This window comes from Manihot esculenta, chromosome 6 (assembly GCF_001659605.2).
Source record: "Manihot esculenta cultivar AM560-2 chromosome 6, M.esculenta_v8, whole genome shotgun sequence".
In the NCBI taxonomy this organism is placed as follows: Eukaryota; Viridiplantae; Streptophyta; class Magnoliopsida; order Malpighiales; family Euphorbiaceae; genus Manihot; species Manihot esculenta.
In genome coordinates, this window is record NC_035166.2 from 24345418 (window position 1) to 24362721 (window position 17304).

The window sequence follows — 17304 nt, forward strand, 5'->3', positions numbered from 1 at the left end:
CCATTATTTATAAAAATACATTATTATAAAAAAAAATAAAAATAATAAAAAGACGAGTGAAAAGCTAAACTTGCATCTTCTTGGCGAGGCCTTTATGTGAGTTTAGAGGTTTATAATTTTGTTGCTTCACATCCCATGTTCTTTAGGCAGGGGATTATGAACTTTTTGGATCAGCCAGTTTGGCGAGATCTTCCTCCACTTTCTTTTTGATGGTGTGGGTTGTTTTTCTAAACGTGCACAGCTTTGTGCTCTATAATTTTGGTTCAAAAAATTCTGATTCCATTGGAATCTGTGGATAATGCTACTGTTATTTAATTACAATGTTCTCTTAAGTTCATTGCTCAAGTATCTTCAAGATCAAATCAGTGTGACCTTATATCCTGAATATAGCGGCTTACTTGCTGAGCACCAAGAAACAAGGCATCAGCAACGAGAAAGACTCCAACCTGCATCATGAATAAGAATGGACATTAAATTTCTAAGCCGACAACTGCTCTTCCTATAATGTTACTTTACCATTAACGCGAATATTGTAGTTACCAGACGCGCAGAGAATAATAATCGATAACCCCAACCTTCTTTTGCAGCTGCAACTCTTTGTTGATCTGTCCAACTAAAGATCCAATACAAGATAACACATAAGATCAAGGACTATCATGTACGTTATAAAAATTAGGAAAAAAAAAAAATACACAACATTTATTTCACTAGACTAATTAAAAAGAGGAAAGGATGAGATGTATACCCAAGGAATTCGGAAACCCCACCAATTCCAGCAAACTTAAGAGGCTGAGGACCTTCTATGACAAGATCCTACTCCATTCAAGTCACTAGATGGGTTAAATTTCTTTTATTTAATCAGTATAAAAAAATCAACTAAAAGGAAAATCAGAATCATAAGAACTGAAGGAAATACCAAAATTCACATTGGAAATCTGTATACCTCTTCTTCAGAAGTCTCAAGACCTCCTTGAACCCAGAAAAGGTTTCTGTAACCAGCATTGTACAGCAATTCACAAGCAGCTAGAGATCTGTGAATATTCAACATAAAGCAGAAAATTTATCGTTAATATATAAACTTAAATAGGCAATGCAACTCTAGGTGTCCCCTAAAGCTTCCATAAGAATTAAATTCACTTCTTCAAACATGTGGATAAATTGATATCAGAAACTATTATTGGATTAAACTAAGAATTGACCTCAATCCTCTCTGGCATGCAACTATCAGGTCCGCATCTTTTGGACACTTCTCCTCAACCTTTGGTATGAACTGGCTGTAAAGACAGAAAACTAGTGAACAAGGAAGACATTCATATGCAAACAAAAATATGCGCAAGTAATTAAGAAAGTTAAACCCATTAACCACATACTTATCATAGGACAATGTAGGCACACCACTCCACCAGCCACCTACAAATGCACAAGCCATTTAAAAGGGAAAAAAATGAACACAACTACAAGAAAATTAAAAGTGATCAAAGGAACAATGATCTTTATATGTGTTATTTAACAGTGACCCATTTCAGTCAGGCTGATCAATCCAATTAGGCCTACAACCAGTGTTGTTAGAATTGTACGATTCAAGCCAATTCCCCTTTCCTACAAATTTGAATATATAAGCTAGAATCACAAGCATACCTAAATCAGTGCCAAATCAAATTAATAGCGAATTGAATGAATTGACCAATTCACTGATTTCTTTCGCTATAGCGTTTTTAAGATCCAACAAGTGTAAAAATCAAATTTAAACATTGACCTTAGCAAGAAAGAATATTAAACCCTCCCCAAAGTGATCTGCACTAAATTTAAATTTTAAAAACTATTTTTTCTTTTTTTTTTTAAAAAAAAAAAAAACTCCCATAGAGTAAATAAAACCAAATGACTGTTCATGCATAATGCACCTGCATCTTCTACTCCAATTGTATTCTTCCACTATTCCCATACTTCCCAAGCAAACAGAGACTTGCTATGCCCATTTACAACAATAAAACTATCTACCTACATTTTATAATTTATATTGTATTATATTATTGTAAAGAGTATCTTGTTTTTCCCTTTAGTTTATAATTGTATTTTGCGTTTATTTTATTTTTCATATTGTTAGTACTCTAACATCTTATTAAAATATAGTTATAATTTAGTTTATATAGATTAGCCATCAATTTCAGTTTTAAAGATCCATGATTTGTACTCTAAAGCACTATACTTCTGAAAAAAGATCTATATGTTGATGCATTTGCAAAAATATATCATAGATGAATGTATTTTACACTGCTATATATATTGTTTAATCATTTTCTAAAATTCATATTCAATCTTATAATTTGATTCAATTCGATTCTCAATTCCCAATTAACAAAAGGAGGGATTAATCTTGATTAGACGACTATGCCTATAGCAATTGTACAAATATGATCATTTTACTATTCATCTGCTGAAATTATTATATATGATAACCAAGACAGATGATGAGAATGGCATGGCTATGCAATAAGATTAATGAAATAGACAAGAGAACAAATTAGATGATACCCATCATAAAATTTGTGACTTTTCTTGAAATAGTTCCCATCTCAAATCTATCATCAACTTCAAAAATTGGAATCCAAGTTGAGCCTTTTACCCATGCCTTCAAAACAGGTGAATCATTAACAATTAACCCAATGGAAAAGGAGATTAAAATGTGCACTAAGGAAAACAAGTCATGGTGGTGAAAGAATCGGTACTAAACATCAAATAACACCAAATGGTGGAGTAAAAAGATTAATTCCAGTTTCTCAACAAAAATTATAGCAAATGAGTCAATAAGAAGAATATAAAAGCCAACTTGCTATTCATTACACAATTCCATTATAGATCTTTCGATCAACAAGACTAACCAACAAGCAAGTTGCTAACATACAAGATCAACCATCACATTGCAAAATCAGTGAAATTCTTGCAATGACACGCACAGATATTATTGGGCTATTAAGAAATTGCCCTTGTAAATGTTATAACCATCAAATGGAGGGAGTTAAGTCACAAAATATGCAAGAACAAAAGAATAAGAAAATTAGAAGTTCCAACATTTGACATTGAACAAGGAACAGATAGAAAAAGGAACTATACCTTTTTCCTCTCAACAGAGGGTCGAACATCCAGTAGGGTTCTGTTATTGAGTTGAATTGCATAACCTGCTTCCCTTGGTGTAAGAATATTTATTTTTCCTTCCCTAATCTACATATGCAAAACAGTATTAAAAAAAAGGAATAAAACAAGCAAAATTTATGAACTCTCTAATCAAACTCCAGTCCCTCAAATTAAAGATTGCAATGCATTAAACTAAAGATGCATTCAACAACAACAACAAAAGTTCCCTTTCTTACGCATACATCATCAGACACACACACATTGAGTGGCACGCAAATTAAGACTCGCTACAAGGGTTCCAGCTTTCTCGACTGCTTATATTAATGTTGTATCATGAGATCATTACCATAGCGTCCCATCTCCTCTTTGCAGCAGCCATGTCTCTCATTTGCTTCAAATCATAGTCTTCATCTTCAGCTTGCATTTGGATAACCCTCCTACGCTGTTTTTGAGGGAAAAATATTTAGTTGATAGCCGGTATAAAACCAAGATAAAACGATTTCTTTTCTTTTTTCTGGAAAAAAAAAAGCATGAAACAGAGCTCAGAGAAGACTGAAGATTGGCATACAAAACGGTGAGTTCTAAGAAGGGGGCCGAGTTTCAGAGAAGGGGACATTGAAGAGTTGAAGTAATTCAACTTTCCCGAAAATTGAGCGCTCTGTTCTTTTTGAAAGCTGGAATGTGTAACTGTAAGAGCATTGAGAGAAGGGAGTCGTAAAGAATCCATTGCTGCGAGCCTGAAATTGGGAGACGAGACTAGAAAAAGCAGTGAACTTTTTCACGAACTTGCTGATCCTGGATAATAGTTTTTTCCTCGGAACGGCTTTATCCAGATTAATCTCGTCTTTCGCATAAGTTTGACGTTTTGTTCTTAACAATTAACAAATAAGTTGGTCCAAGCGTTGCCGTTTTGGGCTAAAGATGAAACGCACCGTTTAGAAATGTTTTGGCACCCAATAAATGTCGAGGAAACTCATCTCTTGCTATGGTATGTGTGTTTATTTTATTTAAAAAAAGAAAAGCAATTGATTGATTGGCCCTAAAAAATCCAGAAAAAAAAAGCCCATTGCCTATCCATAACTACAATGAAAGAATTGCAGGCCATTTTGGACCATCCACCGAGCCCTACTCTTTGTTATTCTGCGCTCGCTGTCTTTTGATATTGTACCTACCTCTCTCTTCCGCTCTCTCTCCCTGCAGTCTGTCCCTTATCCTCAGTCCTCAGCCTCCTCTGAACCCTTCTCTCTTCCTCCATTCAAATGTCGGCCACAGCTACTCCCACCTTCAAGCCTCTATCGATGGCGGACTCATGCCTCCTTTCACTCCCTTCCATCTTTGCCTCAAAACCTCCCTACCAATGTCTCTCAATCCCACCCAAACCCATTAAGCTTCACCTCTCCTACTCCTCTCACTCCCTATCGTCTCTCTCTCTCAAACCCAAAACCCATTTCTCATCATTTATCTCCTTTGTAGCTCAGACCTCTGATTGGACCCAAAGAGAAGAGGAAGGCGACACCACAATCACTCTATCAGAATCTGAACAAGAAGAAGCCACATGGGAGAATCAACCAAGTGGTGATGTTGAAGCCCAAGTTTCTGATTGGGAGTCAAATGGAGAAGATGAGGTGGTGGAGGCAGATGGGAGTGATGGTGAGAGTTCTGCTGAGGGGGTTTTTGAGGAGTCGGAAACAGAGGAGGGCTTTGTGGAGCCACCTGAGGATGCGAAGATTTTCGTGGGGAATTTGCCTTATGATGTTGATAGTCAGAAGTTAGCTATGCTATTTGAGCAGGCTGGAACTGTTGAGATTGCTGAGGTATGAGTCTCTGCTTTCTATTTGAATTTTGGTTATTTGTATCTTTTGTGGTTTTTATGGGGGTTTTCATGATGGCCTTTTTTTTCGTTGAATCTTTTCGTTATAGGTTATTTACAACAGGGAAACTGATTCAAGTCGTGGATTTGGATTCGTTACTATGAGTACCGTTGAGGAAGCAGAGAAGGCTGTGGATATGTTTCACCGCTATGTAAGTTCCTTCTTTTTCTTTTTCGTTTCCCCTTCCCTTTGGCTTTGTATAATTTTCAACATTATCTGAAGTAACTGCATAAGAAATGAATAGTAGCAAATGGGAATAGGAACTGATTGAGATAATGATGTTTATATGCTAATCATCGGGTGAAGAAAGTCAATATCATTGCAGATGTCCCTGGTCTTTTGCTAGCTCTTCTGTGCCACTGGCTCTTTAAGATTAAAGCTACATGTATATATGATATTAGAAGTATCCAATAGTAATCATTTCATTCCATTTGCCTCAGTTTTAAGTTTAGACCTGACTGTTATATTTCTCTTCAATTTCAGAATACTGTGGATTGAAATGTTTTGCTATAAACAACACTTCAATACGTGTTTCCTATAAAAAGTTGCTACAATTTTGTGATTCAACTAGAAAGGGATTAGAACTCGCTGATCAAGCAAAATAGGCTTTTGGTTTCAGTTAATATTTTGTGGAAACTAGGTTAATAACATCAATAGTAAATGCCTAGCATTGGGATGGGAATTAGTTGTTAAACTAGTCTTTATCCTGGGGCAAGTAAATGTTTGCTGTGTTCTGATTGTGTATGCATCTACTTGAAGATGGCAAAATATTTTAGCTGGTAATTGGTTGTAATAAGCTTGTATATTGGCATGCTAATCTAAGTAACACTATGTATAAGAATGTTAGTATTAGATTTTCCTTTATTAATTATGTCGCCAATGATTACTCACATCCTGCATTCTCTATATGTGTAATCTCTGGCTTTAGTTTTCCCTCTTAACAAGGTTGTTTCTACTTCATTTGTATTTGAACAGGATTTAAATGGTAGATTCTTGACTGTAAACAAGGCTGCTCCTCGAGGATCAAGGCCTGAACGCCCTCCTCGTGTCTATGAATCTGCTTATAGAATCTATGTGGGTAACTTGCCGTGGGATGTAGATGATGCTCGCTTGGAGCAAGTTTTTAGCGAACATGGTAAGGTGGTGAATGCTCGAGTAGTTTATGACAGGGAAAGTGGTCGCTCTCGTGGTTTCGGCTTTGTAACCATGTCCACTGAGACTGAGTTGAATGATGCTATAGCTGCACTTGATGGGCGGGTACGTAGTAGTTTACTTTTCATAAAAGGAAGCTATTCTAGAACTTGGGCATTCTTCATAATTTTACATGTGGAAAAGCAAATAGCGACACAGATTTATGTTTGGCAACTCCTTTTCTCATGTTACCAACATCCACTAGTTTGGTCATGTATACTTGGAATTCAGAAAAGAAATGGATGTAATTTTCTGTTAATGGGGTATTTATTAGTGCAAGGACTATTTATGTTATATGATTTCTATTTGATAATGTCTGTTTGTCTGGTTTTTCAGAGTCTTGAGGGGAGGGCAATCAGAGTAAATGTTGCTGAAGACAGACCAAGGCGCAACTTCTTTTGACGTCATATATTTAGATACAAAGTTTCATGGGTAGCATAATTCTCTTCTTTTTTTTCCTGTCCTTTTTGTGAGTGAGTTTTATAGTATCAATTTTTTGTCAGCTAGTTTTGTGGATGATATTCTTTGAGGATATATGAAGAAGCTATCCAAAAATTGCTTCACGTGTTCCGTAAAATTTGTTGCTCAAGTTGACAGTTCAGTATAATTTGTGAGATAATTAGTAATTTTCTTACTGAAAGAAAGTTTATGGTGCTGAGACAATCTTAATGAAACTCTCCTGGAAGGCAGTTTGTAAACTAGATCTGCTGAGCCTGATGACCTGCAATCTGAGCAGCATTGAGCGTCTTCTGTTGATGCTTGTCTTGGCATTGGCATGTAGGTGGAAGGAAACCTTGATCGCATCATTCTGCAAATGTTTTGTAAATGTGTTGCATTGCTCTCGCTGAGCTTATATCATAACACTAGCATTTGAAACAAAATTATCGCAGAAGCAGCAGGAGGCGTTGATCTTATGGTAGGACAATTTTCATAGTTGAATTTCCAAATGGTGCTTGAAGATATTCAAGGATTAATAACATGCAATCAGTAATGGCAAAACCAGTTGATCAAATGTTGATTTAATGAAGAAAGCCAAGGAACTTGGTGGGGCTGTCCTTGTTGAAATTCGGGTGGATTTCATGATAATTTCCCGTCCTAGAAAAGTCTTGAGGTCTTTTTTTCTTCTTCTTCTTTTTATCAAAGAGTCTTTGAGGTCTTAATTAATCATGGGTTTCAAAGTGATGAGAGAGAAATGGATAAAGTGAAATAGAAGGGAAGGGTTTGGATTGAGATACCCGGAGACGAAATGTATAATTTCCTTTTAACTGCTGCCCACTTTAACCTATTTATCTGCCAAGTTTTAGAAACTTTTTCACCTACACATTTCCTATACTTATTCAATAAATTTTTATCCTAAATAAAATTTTAAACACCATACTATCATAAAGTTTTAGCTTCAAATCAAATATCAAATATCACAAGTAAAATCTATCAAATATCAAACGACACATGACATTACACAAATGGTGAAGACACAGAAAACGCAAAGATTTTGATAGGAACTTTTTTATAATTACTTATTATTATTATTATTATTTACAAGTCCGCCAAAGCAAAGGCCTCCCACAACAAAGGAACAGAAACCAAAACATGCAACAGCAACGTCAATCCTGTACAACTGTACAATAGACTTGTGTATATCAAAATGCATAAATAACCATAGTCATCTATCTGGACTTGATGATAACATCCATAACTCAATAACCCCGTAGCTGGGCTTCTCGACTCGTTAGAGGAACATAACGAACAGAAGTTTCGCTCCGGACACTAATGGAACCATCCTCGTTCTTGTCGATAACTTTCAAATCCTGGAATATATTGCCAACTGGAATCACCATTCTGCCACCAGGCTTCAACTGCTCAACAAGTGCCGGTGGGATTTCTGCTGCTGCTGCACCTACATGTATGGCATCATAAGGTGCAAACTCCGCCCAACCTTGTCTTCCATCTAACACCATTATCACAACAGTTAAAGGCAGTTAATAAATTATTGATTGCAACTGAATGTATTTCATAAACAAGATTGGTGAATCAAATAAACCCAAAAACAAAAAAGGCATCAATAATCAACGGACTAAAATTCCCAGCTTATACCACCAGTAGAACTTAGTCTATTAGGTTACAAAATACTAACAGTTATGGCCCAAAAGAACCTACAAAGTGAGGTAGACATGTGCAAGTATGCTATTCAACTGCTTGGCCAAATTAACTCCTTAAACGGCATAACAAAGGGAAATACATGTCCTGTAGAAAAAGTTTTTAGCCCATACCACCAACATGTACCGAGAGAGAACCTTCTTTCAGTAATGGAGCGGCTGCACTTTTTTCAATATTCTTGATTGAAGATGTGACAAGCTCTGGAATATGTTCCACACCAACGGCACGACCTTGTGGTCCAACCATCACAGCAAAGCATGCAGTTAAATACCCAGTCCCTAAGAGAAGGAAACACACAAAAGTTGTGAGTTTTGTCAACTGTGGAGAGAATATTGTGTATATGACAGCAACAAAGCCTTGATCCCAAACTAAGAGAACATTTTGCATAACCTAGAAAAATCTAGGACATCAATAATGCTATTATTCTTAGATGGTACTATATTCCAGGTGATAACCTAGCTACATTGTTCAAGATATTGAGTAAATCAACCTCCCCTCTACATTGCTCAGGGAAAAATAAACCCTCCCCCTTCACTGCCACACCACCAAAACAAACAAAAGTGTGTGTGTGTGTGTGTGTGTGAGAGAGAGAGAGAGAGAGAGAGAGAGAGAGCTTTGATCATCATTATCTTAAAGCTCCAACATCAAAACAAACATAACAATCAACTCCTTCAATGACTAATTTTACATGAACTTAATCAATAGTAAGGAAAATAACCTGAGCCAACATCTAAAGCATGCATCCCAGGTTTTAAATGCTCCTCCAACAACTGAAGGCAAGTTGCATGCATATGCGGTGCAGAAATAGTGGCATTGTAACCTATTGCCATGGGGCTGTCAACATAAGCTGGAGATCCATCAGGTACAAATAAAGCCCTATCAATAGTTTCCATTACTTCAGCCACCTTTTTTGAGCTGATCACTCCATAATGCTGCAAATGTGCCACCATTGCTTGATTCTTGTTGATGCCACTTCCAGCAAAGAATCTCTGTTAATTGTCAACAGAACCACTTTAACTCAAATCTAGCACAAAAAGAGAATAAGCTACAGTAGAATGAAAAAACATGACATAATGCAATTAAATTTTGCACCAAAAGAAAAAGAACATGATATATTAAACACAATACATAAGCTCGATACTTTTGAGACGCCATACTACTTCTCATACTTTAAGAAGGATGCATAACCAGAATCTAAACTGCACAATAGTAAAATCACAGAAATGCACTGAAGTCTGTCTGAATCTGAAACATGGAATTGAAATCTTCAAAGTATGTAGCTTCTCATGCATCACCTCCAGAGCACAGGCAGCCAAGGGTTGAGTTTGAAGGTCAAAGGTCCTCGTGCTTGTGTGAGTTTGGGTATCACTTACAAAGCAATCAACCCCAGTAACAATGGCCAGTAGTACGTAGTACATCCACCCAACTTGACATAAATTTCCCTGCAAATACACACATAAAACAACCTAAACAGGACTAGTTTTACTACGAGTTGATGTCAGCAGATATCTTCTTATACACAAAAATTTTTTAGTAACTGCTACTGACAATCTCAATTTCTCATCAACTTATATATCACACAAAAAGCCAATAGATCCTACAATAGTTTATTGATGACCAATCATAGCAGAACTCTCCAAAGACTGCCTGCATTAATATCTTCAGATGCATTGAACATCCGACCGTTAAAAACATTCGTCAAGAGAGCGCACGTTGTAACAATAAACATTTTACATCAAAATCACAATTTCTTAGTCTCCACTCCATTTCCGATTCACACACACAACAAACACAGTTAAGTAAAGGTCTTTCATCAGCGGTTGAACTTGCCACACTCGCTATAAGCATCAATCTCCCAAAATCCTTCCCTTTCACAATAATCACACTTCAAACTAAGAAAACATCCACAGTGTAGCCATCATACCAGCTCGACTAGCCTATTTAATAAACTTCATATCCAAAAACATGTCACATCTATGTCCAATTAGCCACATAAGCATTTGATTAAAGTGAACAAAATGTCAAGAAACAAAAATCAAAGGATCCTAGAGATATCCTTTGCTTTGCACTTGATTTCTCAGCAATATAACTAATCAAAATAACAGAATCAAACAAAATAATACATGAAATCAAAACCCAACTATAATTTACCAAAATAAAACCCGAAACATCCATCTCTTAACAGTAGGGAAGAGAGATAGAGACAGATAGCGAGTATGTTACCTCCATCGGGAAGAAGAGTGAGTGTATATTACCCGTGAAGAAACGGTTGAGATTTTCGGGGAGATGATGGAAAGAAGATAGAGGAGAAAAGTGAGAGGGGAAATTCAGACTGCCAGTGCGGAGGAAATGAAGAAGACGGCGACGATGGTGATAATGAGAATGGGAGGAGTAGGTTAAGAGGCGCTTAAGAGGAGCCACACAGTTGCGGCAACCAAACGCTATTACTGGGGATAGAGGCATAGATACTGGCATAGCTTTTTGGTTTCTGGTTCATTCTCTCACTCTCTTTCTGGCTCTCACACCTGTCAGCCCATTCTCGCCGCTTCCCAACGCCGACACATCTTCTATTTTTGGGCCTCCTAATGGACCTTTCTTTTTCTCAATTACTTAAAGGCCCAAGCTCCAAAGAAAACAGCAACCGCTATCTATTTGGATCTGTCAGCCCATTCTGCTATCTAAATGAATTGCAATATTTTAAAAAAATAGAGAGATTAATTTTAGTTAAAAATATAAAATTTAAATTAAAAAATAATTTTATTAATTAAATACAATTTAAAAAACTAAATTTAATAATATATAAACTAAAATATAACATTTGCTAAATATGTGACTTGTAATTTACCTATAATATTTAATCTTTTTTCCTAACAACGTGTAAACTTGTCTTTTGGGTACTTAATTTCAATGCAATTCATCTAAAAAATCAATTAAATTTTATAAAATTCATTTTATTTTTTTATAAAGAATATATTTTACTAACAGAAATACAATAATAATAAAAATAATATATAAATATAATTTTTGTAATTTTTTAAATTACAATCTATAATATTTTATCTCTATTTTATAAATTAATAAAAGATATATATGTCTAAAAAATATTAACACTTTAAAATATAAATGTAATAACCTACTTTGTAAATAACAGAATTAACAGTAGTATTATTAAGTTAATATAATTTTATTATATTAATATATAAAAATATATTTATATAATTAAAAAATGATTTTTTGTTAATTTAATATATTTTCCATAAAATGATTATTTTACAAAAATAATTATCACTTTACACAAATTAATAATATAAAATATATAAATTAATAAATTTTTCAACGTCTGATGAGATGAATGGTAAATTTCTCAAATAACTCATTTAAATTGTTGAAGAAAAAACCAGAAAATAAAGCGATTGACAAATCATGTTTGATGATTCGTGGGGCCTACTACTCTTTTTTTCTCTCACTGTGTATGCTTATATGAATAATATAATTCAAAAACTAAATAAATAAATAAATAAAACACCGCTGACCAGTGCATCACCAACCAGAACGGGAGAATTTAAAACCCTGGTTCAAACTCCCACCCCCTACATTTCGCCGGAAATGGCTTTCGAACCTCATAAGACCTCTCTTTACCTTCTCATTTTCCTCTCCCTCCTCCTCCTTACATATGCAAGATTGAATCTCGATCATTCAGACCTCAAAGCCTACTTCATCATCTCCAAAGACTTGGGCATCAGCGGTCAACACAGCTCCTTCATCCACCCTTGCAGCAGCCCAGGTGTGTTCTGCGAGAGGAGACTATCTAACAACAACACCTATGTTCTCAAAATCACCAGGCTTATCTTTAAGTCCCAACGCCTCACTGGGTTCTTGTCTCCTGCGATTGGCCGCCTCTCTGAGCTCAAAGAACTTTCTCTTCCAAAAAACCAACTAGTTGACCAATTCCCTTCACAGATTGTTGACTGCGAGAAACTGGAGATTATTGACCTTGGAAACAACCAGTTTTCCGGTGAAATTCCCTCTGAATTATCTAATATTTTACATCTTAGAGTTCTTGATCTCTCCAATAATAAGTTCTCTGGCAATTTGAGTTTCTTGAAGCAATTCCCCAACTTGGAACGTCTCTCTCTTGCAAATAATCTCTTCTCTGGAGTAGTTCCTAAATCTATACGTTCATTTCGCAATCTCCAATTCTTCGACTTCACTGGAAATAACTTCCTTGAGGGACCTGTAAACAAAGCTGGATCCATAGAGTCTCAATACCCAAAACGTTACATTTTAGCTGAGAATAATACAATCGGGGGAAGCAAAAATGTTTCTTCTGCAGCTGGACCCACTGCACTCGTGGGTTCTGCTCAAGCTCCTAGCCCATCGTCGACAAGAGGCGCCCATCACAAGAGCAAAAAAACCAAAAAGAAGCTTAGTAGGTGGATCATAGGATTTCTCGCCGGAGCAGTTGCTGGAGGTATATCTGGGTATGTGTTTTTGGTAATGTTTAAGTTTGCGTTGGCAGCTATCAGAGGTGGAGGAAGAGACTCAGGGCCAGCAATCTTTAGTCCTCATGTGATAAAGAAAGTAGAGCATTTGGCTTTCTTGGAGAAAGATGATGGGCTTTCTAATCTGGAAGTAATTGGAAGAGGAGGATGTGGGGAAGTTTACAAAGCTGAATTGCCTGAAAGTAATGGAAAAATGATTGCAATAAAGAAGATCGTCCAACCATCAATGGATGCTGCAGAACTAACTGAAGAAGATAGCAAGTTTATGAACAAGAAAATGAGGCAAATTCGATCAGAGATAAACACAGTGGGTCAAATTCGACACAGGAACCTTCTTCCTCTCCTGGCACATGTGTCTCGGCCCGATTGCCACTACCTTGTCTACGAATTCATGAAGAATGGTAGCTTACAAGACGCACTGAATCACGTTTCAATGGGGACGAGAGAATTGGATTGGCTCGTCAGGCACAGAATTGCTCTAGGAGTAGCATCAGGCCTTGAATACCTTCACATGAGCCACAGTCCACGCATCATTCACAGAGATCTAAAGCCAGCAAACATCCTTCTTGATGATGACATGGAAGCTCGAATTGCAGATTTCGGACTCGCAAAGGCAGTGCCTGATGCCAATACGCATGTTACAACTTCCAATGTTGCAGGAACAGTGGGATATATAGCACCAGAGTATCATCAGACACTGAAATTCACAGACAGGTGTGACATCTACAGCTTTGGTGTGCTACTTGGGGTTCTGGTCATAGGAAAGCTTCCATCTGACGAGTTCTTCCAAACCACCAGGGAAATGAGTCTGGTCAAGTGGATGAGAAATATCATGACATCTGAAAATCCAGAGCAGGCAATCGATCGGAGTCTGATTGGTAAAGGGTACGAGGAGCAAATGCTGCTGGTCCTGAAAATTGCTTGCTTTTGCACTTTGGATGATCCAAAACAAAGGCCTAACAGTAAAGATGTTAGGTGTATGCTGTCTCAGATCAAGCACTAATTGAGTATGCAACCCTGGAAGAATAATTGGGCATGTAAATGCTTCTTTTTTAAGTTTGATCCTGTCCAATGCGATGTTTTGCATTATAGGAACTTGAGGTACATTTCACCTTAATTTTAGTTTTTATAGTGAAATCATATTCAAATTTCAATTTGTATAATAAAATTCCTTGAATTGAAGCCCGTGACTACGGGTGCAGTTAACATAGTTCCATAACTAAAAGGACATTCAATCATAACTAAAAGGACATTCAATTAACTTTTGGATTACTGGGCTTCATGAGAAAGTTTGTGCTGCAGACGTCGTCTGAAATTCCTTAAAGTCAGCCGTTCAGGTTCAATAAGCGCTGTCATTGGGAAATTTTATCAAATGATAGAAGAGCTTACATGTTTAATTTAGCCTTATGGATCGGCTCTTCGTCTTGGCATTGCATAACTTAAAAAAAATTGAAACAAAAGACAAACGAGATCCACAATAAATAGTAGACAGGGAGTTGAGATCTGTTCAGGCTTGAAAGAGGCTTCTATGAAAGAAAAAGCGGAGAGCTTCATCCATGCTGCATTAATATACAAGTAATTTATGTAGATGCATGCTTAGTAGGAACAGAAGAAAACGGGAGCACTAACTTGAAAATAACGAATCAAATAAATGGAAGACAATGAAAATGGAAGAAGCAGACGAGAAAATTTTAGTATAGACATGAAAGTTTCTCTCTTCTTTAAGGACAAGAAGAGAACATCAACCATTTATGCTGATTCATTACATCAACGTACAAAAAATGTGTTGTTAAATAGTTACTATTTATGCGAATCAGAATTTGGGAAGAACGAATTCCAGCATAAGGAAAAAGAAAAAGAAAACCATAACCATATTTTCTGTATGGCTATTATAAAAAAGAAAAAAGAAAAAAGAAAAAATCCATAAGGATTTCTATATGCCTTTTCAAAAATCCATAAGTAACTGTGGTAGAATCCTCTCCAAGTGAGTAGCTTCAATCTTACTAACTCCCTCTGCTTCAGCAATGGCAGCAGCACGCTGCACAGCCTCTGCATGGTTATAAGTGTTTCATCAGAATGTTTTATCATAGAAACTCAGTTTGGTTGACAAGCATTACAAGTTAGACATCGTTGTGTTGACAAGAAAGCACCAAATTTTTTGAACGTGGTTCAACCTGCGACAAAAACTCTGAGAAGTTCACAGCTCAGCTTTACTGCATTTGAATTAGCTGCATCAGAAAAAATCAACACAAGAATGATAATCAAACGGATGGATACTTGCTACATCACAATTGCGGTTCATTCTAAATGAATTAATGCATGCGGAGATTGGGGGAAATGCTTAATAGAAAAGGGTGTAAATATATAAAGTAGTTATGTGAGATACCAGAAGTGGGCCGAATCTTCTTAGAGGTTCCAACTCCTACCTGCACCAGTATAGACTGATGAGAGCGAATACATAATTCAACATTCAAGAAAGCGGACTAGTGCAGACTAAAAAAGAAATAGGGATACTTTAATCTGGAAAAAGACATAATCCACCAGATACTGATTTATTATACAATGCACAATCTTCTGAATGATGCATGAGTTCATTTTTCTTAATATTATATTGTTCCATACCATTTACACGGGAAAACATTGGCATTCTATTAACTACCTTACAACTTAAGGATTAAAAGGAGAGGTTGCCAGCCAACAAATGAAGAAGTAAAATGAGGCTTGTTCAGAGGGCAAATCACGGCACAATCAGGTGGGAAAAGATGCAAATGCAAAATCAAATAATTAATGAATCATTTAAGATTCATATGTAAAAGATGAAACGCCAATAACTCAATATTCTCCAAAATAAGAAACAGGTCCAGACCCACTCAGCTACAATAATCTATCGTCTAGAAAAGCACTATAGCAACTTAACTTAATTAAAGCTAAGATCCTACAACAGCAAGAAATGAAGAGGGGAAATAGACATTGATGATGCATTAGAAGCACAAATATCTGCCTACTTTGGATCAGAGAACAAAGAGTTCAAAAAAAGATCAAGGAGAAAGAAAAGGAAAAGTTACATAGAAGAGAACCATAGGACAACATATAAACATCTAATCCACCATGCATTGTTGTTTCATAGGGTGATGAGCCCATGGGGCGAAATCTATTAAATGTTTGGTTTTAAGATAAACTACGAAAATGCACGTTATTGTAATTGAACATGGCTTTGTTGTTCACAGAAAGGATAATTTGCTGACTTTTGTCCAGATATTCATCAGTAATCAAAAGTCCCACACAAAGAGTTAGTAGCGAGATGAACCAACACCAAGTCTTGCTTGCATTGTACACCCACCTATAAGGATTGCAACATATCTAATTTTAAGCATGCTGGAAAGCAGAATACAGGAATTCTTCAGTCCGCCTCTTGAAAATGGAAATACAGAACCACATAAGAGTGAAGACTAATTCCAAGGGCATCCAGCTTCAGAGATTTTTAAAGAAGAAACAAACTTGAAGCGGTGTGATTCAAGATCAAATGTACAAAAAAAAAAACTGAAAGAATTTATGTATCCGTATGAATTCCAATAAAAATATTCTTAAAAAACCAGATGATCCCAAGTTATATCACAAAGCAAATTGCATCCTTGCATACCCAGAATCAGGAATCCGATTCCTATAGTACCATGGAAATTTTAGCAATCATTGCTTTATAACCTAAAAAATAGATGAAGCATTGGAGTATAGATCTTAAACATGTGCACCACAACACGATTCAGACCTTAAAAAACACAGAAAAATCACAAGTGTGAGACCGCAGAAAGTATAAAAGAGACCTCGCAGTCCACAGCATCAGCTCCTTCATTTTTCTCACGCTCTGCAACACGGCCGGGAAGTTTTAACTATTTAGGTCAAATACCAAAACAAAGGGGGAAAAAACAGATGGTTATATTTACAAACCGAGGGCTCTTCTGCTCCAAACGAGCTTGAAAATGGCGCGAATCAAATCCTAGAAAAAAAAAACCCTCATAAATTATTCATACAGTTAAATACATTAGGAAATATCAGGAAATACACATACATACAGGATCGAAAGCGTTGTCATCCATGTGAGTCCAGCAAATGCTCGCCTGTGACTCTTGCCTCAAAAAATTCTCTGCTTTCGAGTTTTAGCAAAACAACTATAGAATAATTTCTCACCTTCCAAACATCAAGCCCCTATAGCTCAGTGGTAGAGCGTCAGTCTTGTAAACTGAAGGTCCGTAGTTCGATCCTGCGTGGGGGCATATATCAATTTTCAAATTTTTTCTCCTTCATCCATATCACCATTTTAAACGACGCCGTTATGTTTTAAGCTCCCCTTGGGTTGTGAGATCCCATTAAAATCTCTTTATTACAGCTTTCATGGTGAAAGGCGAATTCCCCCGATGGCGAGCCTAATAAATCAGCTCGCTCGAAAAACGACC

General features: G+C 36.4%; 5 protein-coding genes and 1 non-coding gene across 11 annotated transcripts; 3 read left to right on the plus strand and 3 right to left on the minus strand.

Moving 5' to 3' along the window:
* Positions 1-222: 222 nt before the first annotated feature.
* On the minus strand, positions 223-3990 carry LOC110617562 (rhodanese-like domain-containing protein 11, chloroplastic). The gene is made up of 10 exons (XM_021760432.2): positions 3701-3990; positions 3479-3574; positions 3112-3219; positions 2533-2629; positions 1371-1410; positions 1200-1274; positions 944-1031; positions 746-813; positions 541-613; positions 223-446 (listed from the first exon to the last, which is right to left on the minus strand). The coding sequence occupies exons 1-10, from the start codon at positions 3857-3859 to the stop codon at positions 363-365; spliced, it is 888 nt and encodes a 295-aa protein (XP_021616124.1). The 5' UTR covers positions 3860-3990; the 3' UTR covers positions 223-362.
* Positions 3991-4244: 254 nt separating this feature from the next.
* Positions 4245-6868, plus strand: LOC110617561 (28 kDa ribonucleoprotein, chloroplastic). Its single transcript, XM_021760431.2, has 4 exons — positions 4245-4946; positions 5053-5154; positions 5979-6260; positions 6531-6868. The coding sequence occupies exons 1-4, from the start codon at positions 4392-4394 to the stop codon at positions 6594-6596; spliced, it is 1005 nt and encodes a 334-aa protein (XP_021616123.1). The 5' UTR covers positions 4245-4391; the 3' UTR covers positions 6597-6868.
* An 816-nt stretch (positions 6869-7684) lies between these two features.
* Positions 7685-10901, minus strand: LOC110617560 (protein-L-isoaspartate O-methyltransferase 1). 3 transcript variants are annotated; one of them, XM_021760428.2, is made up of 5 exons: positions 10575-10901; positions 9647-9793; positions 9070-9340; positions 8465-8629; positions 7685-8142 (listed from the first exon to the last, which is right to left on the minus strand). In XM_021760428.2, the coding sequence occupies exons 1-5, from the start codon at positions 10824-10826 to the stop codon at positions 7892-7894; spliced, it is 1086 nt and encodes a 361-aa protein (XP_021616120.1). In that variant the 5' UTR covers positions 10827-10901; the 3' UTR covers positions 7685-7891. The 3 variants fall into 3 exon arrangements, with proteins under 3 accessions (XP_021616120.1, XP_021616119.1, XP_021616121.1); XM_021760427.2 differs by having other exon boundaries at positions 9647-9817; positions 10575-10867; XM_021760429.2 differs by lacking the exon at positions 9647-9793 and having other exon boundaries at positions 10575-10869.
* Positions 10902-11882: 981 nt separating this feature from the next.
* On the plus strand, positions 11883-14054 carry LOC110617512 (leucine-rich repeat receptor-like serine/threonine/tyrosine-protein kinase SOBIR1). Its single transcript, XM_021760352.2, has one exon. The coding sequence runs from the start codon at positions 11958-11960 to the stop codon at positions 13854-13856; it is 1899 nt and encodes a 632-aa protein (XP_021616044.1). The 5' UTR covers positions 11883-11957; the 3' UTR covers positions 13857-14054.
* Positions 14055-14521: 467 nt separating this feature from the next.
* Positions 14522-17071, minus strand: LOC110617514 (protein MHF2 homolog). 4 transcript variants are annotated; one of them, XM_021760353.2, is made up of 6 exons: positions 16924-17071; positions 16799-16847; positions 16675-16715; positions 15240-15279; positions 15028-15081; positions 14522-14902 (listed from the first exon to the last, which is right to left on the minus strand). In XM_021760353.2, exons 1-6 carry the CDS (start codon positions 16945-16947, stop codon positions 14799-14801), a joined length of 312 nt encoding a protein of 103 aa, XP_021616045.1. In that variant the 5' UTR covers positions 16948-17071; the 3' UTR covers positions 14522-14798. The 4 variants fall into 4 exon arrangements, with proteins under 4 accessions (XP_021616045.1, XP_021616046.1, XP_043813475.1 ...); XM_021760354.2 differs by having other exon boundaries at positions 16920-17064; XM_043957540.1 differs by having other exon boundaries at positions 16620-16715; positions 16924-17000.
* TRNAT-UGU lies at positions 17053-17124 on the plus strand. The gene has a single exon. It is a non-coding gene; the product is annotated as a tRNA-Thr (tRNA).
* The last annotated feature ends 180 nt before the right edge of the window (positions 17125-17304 follow it).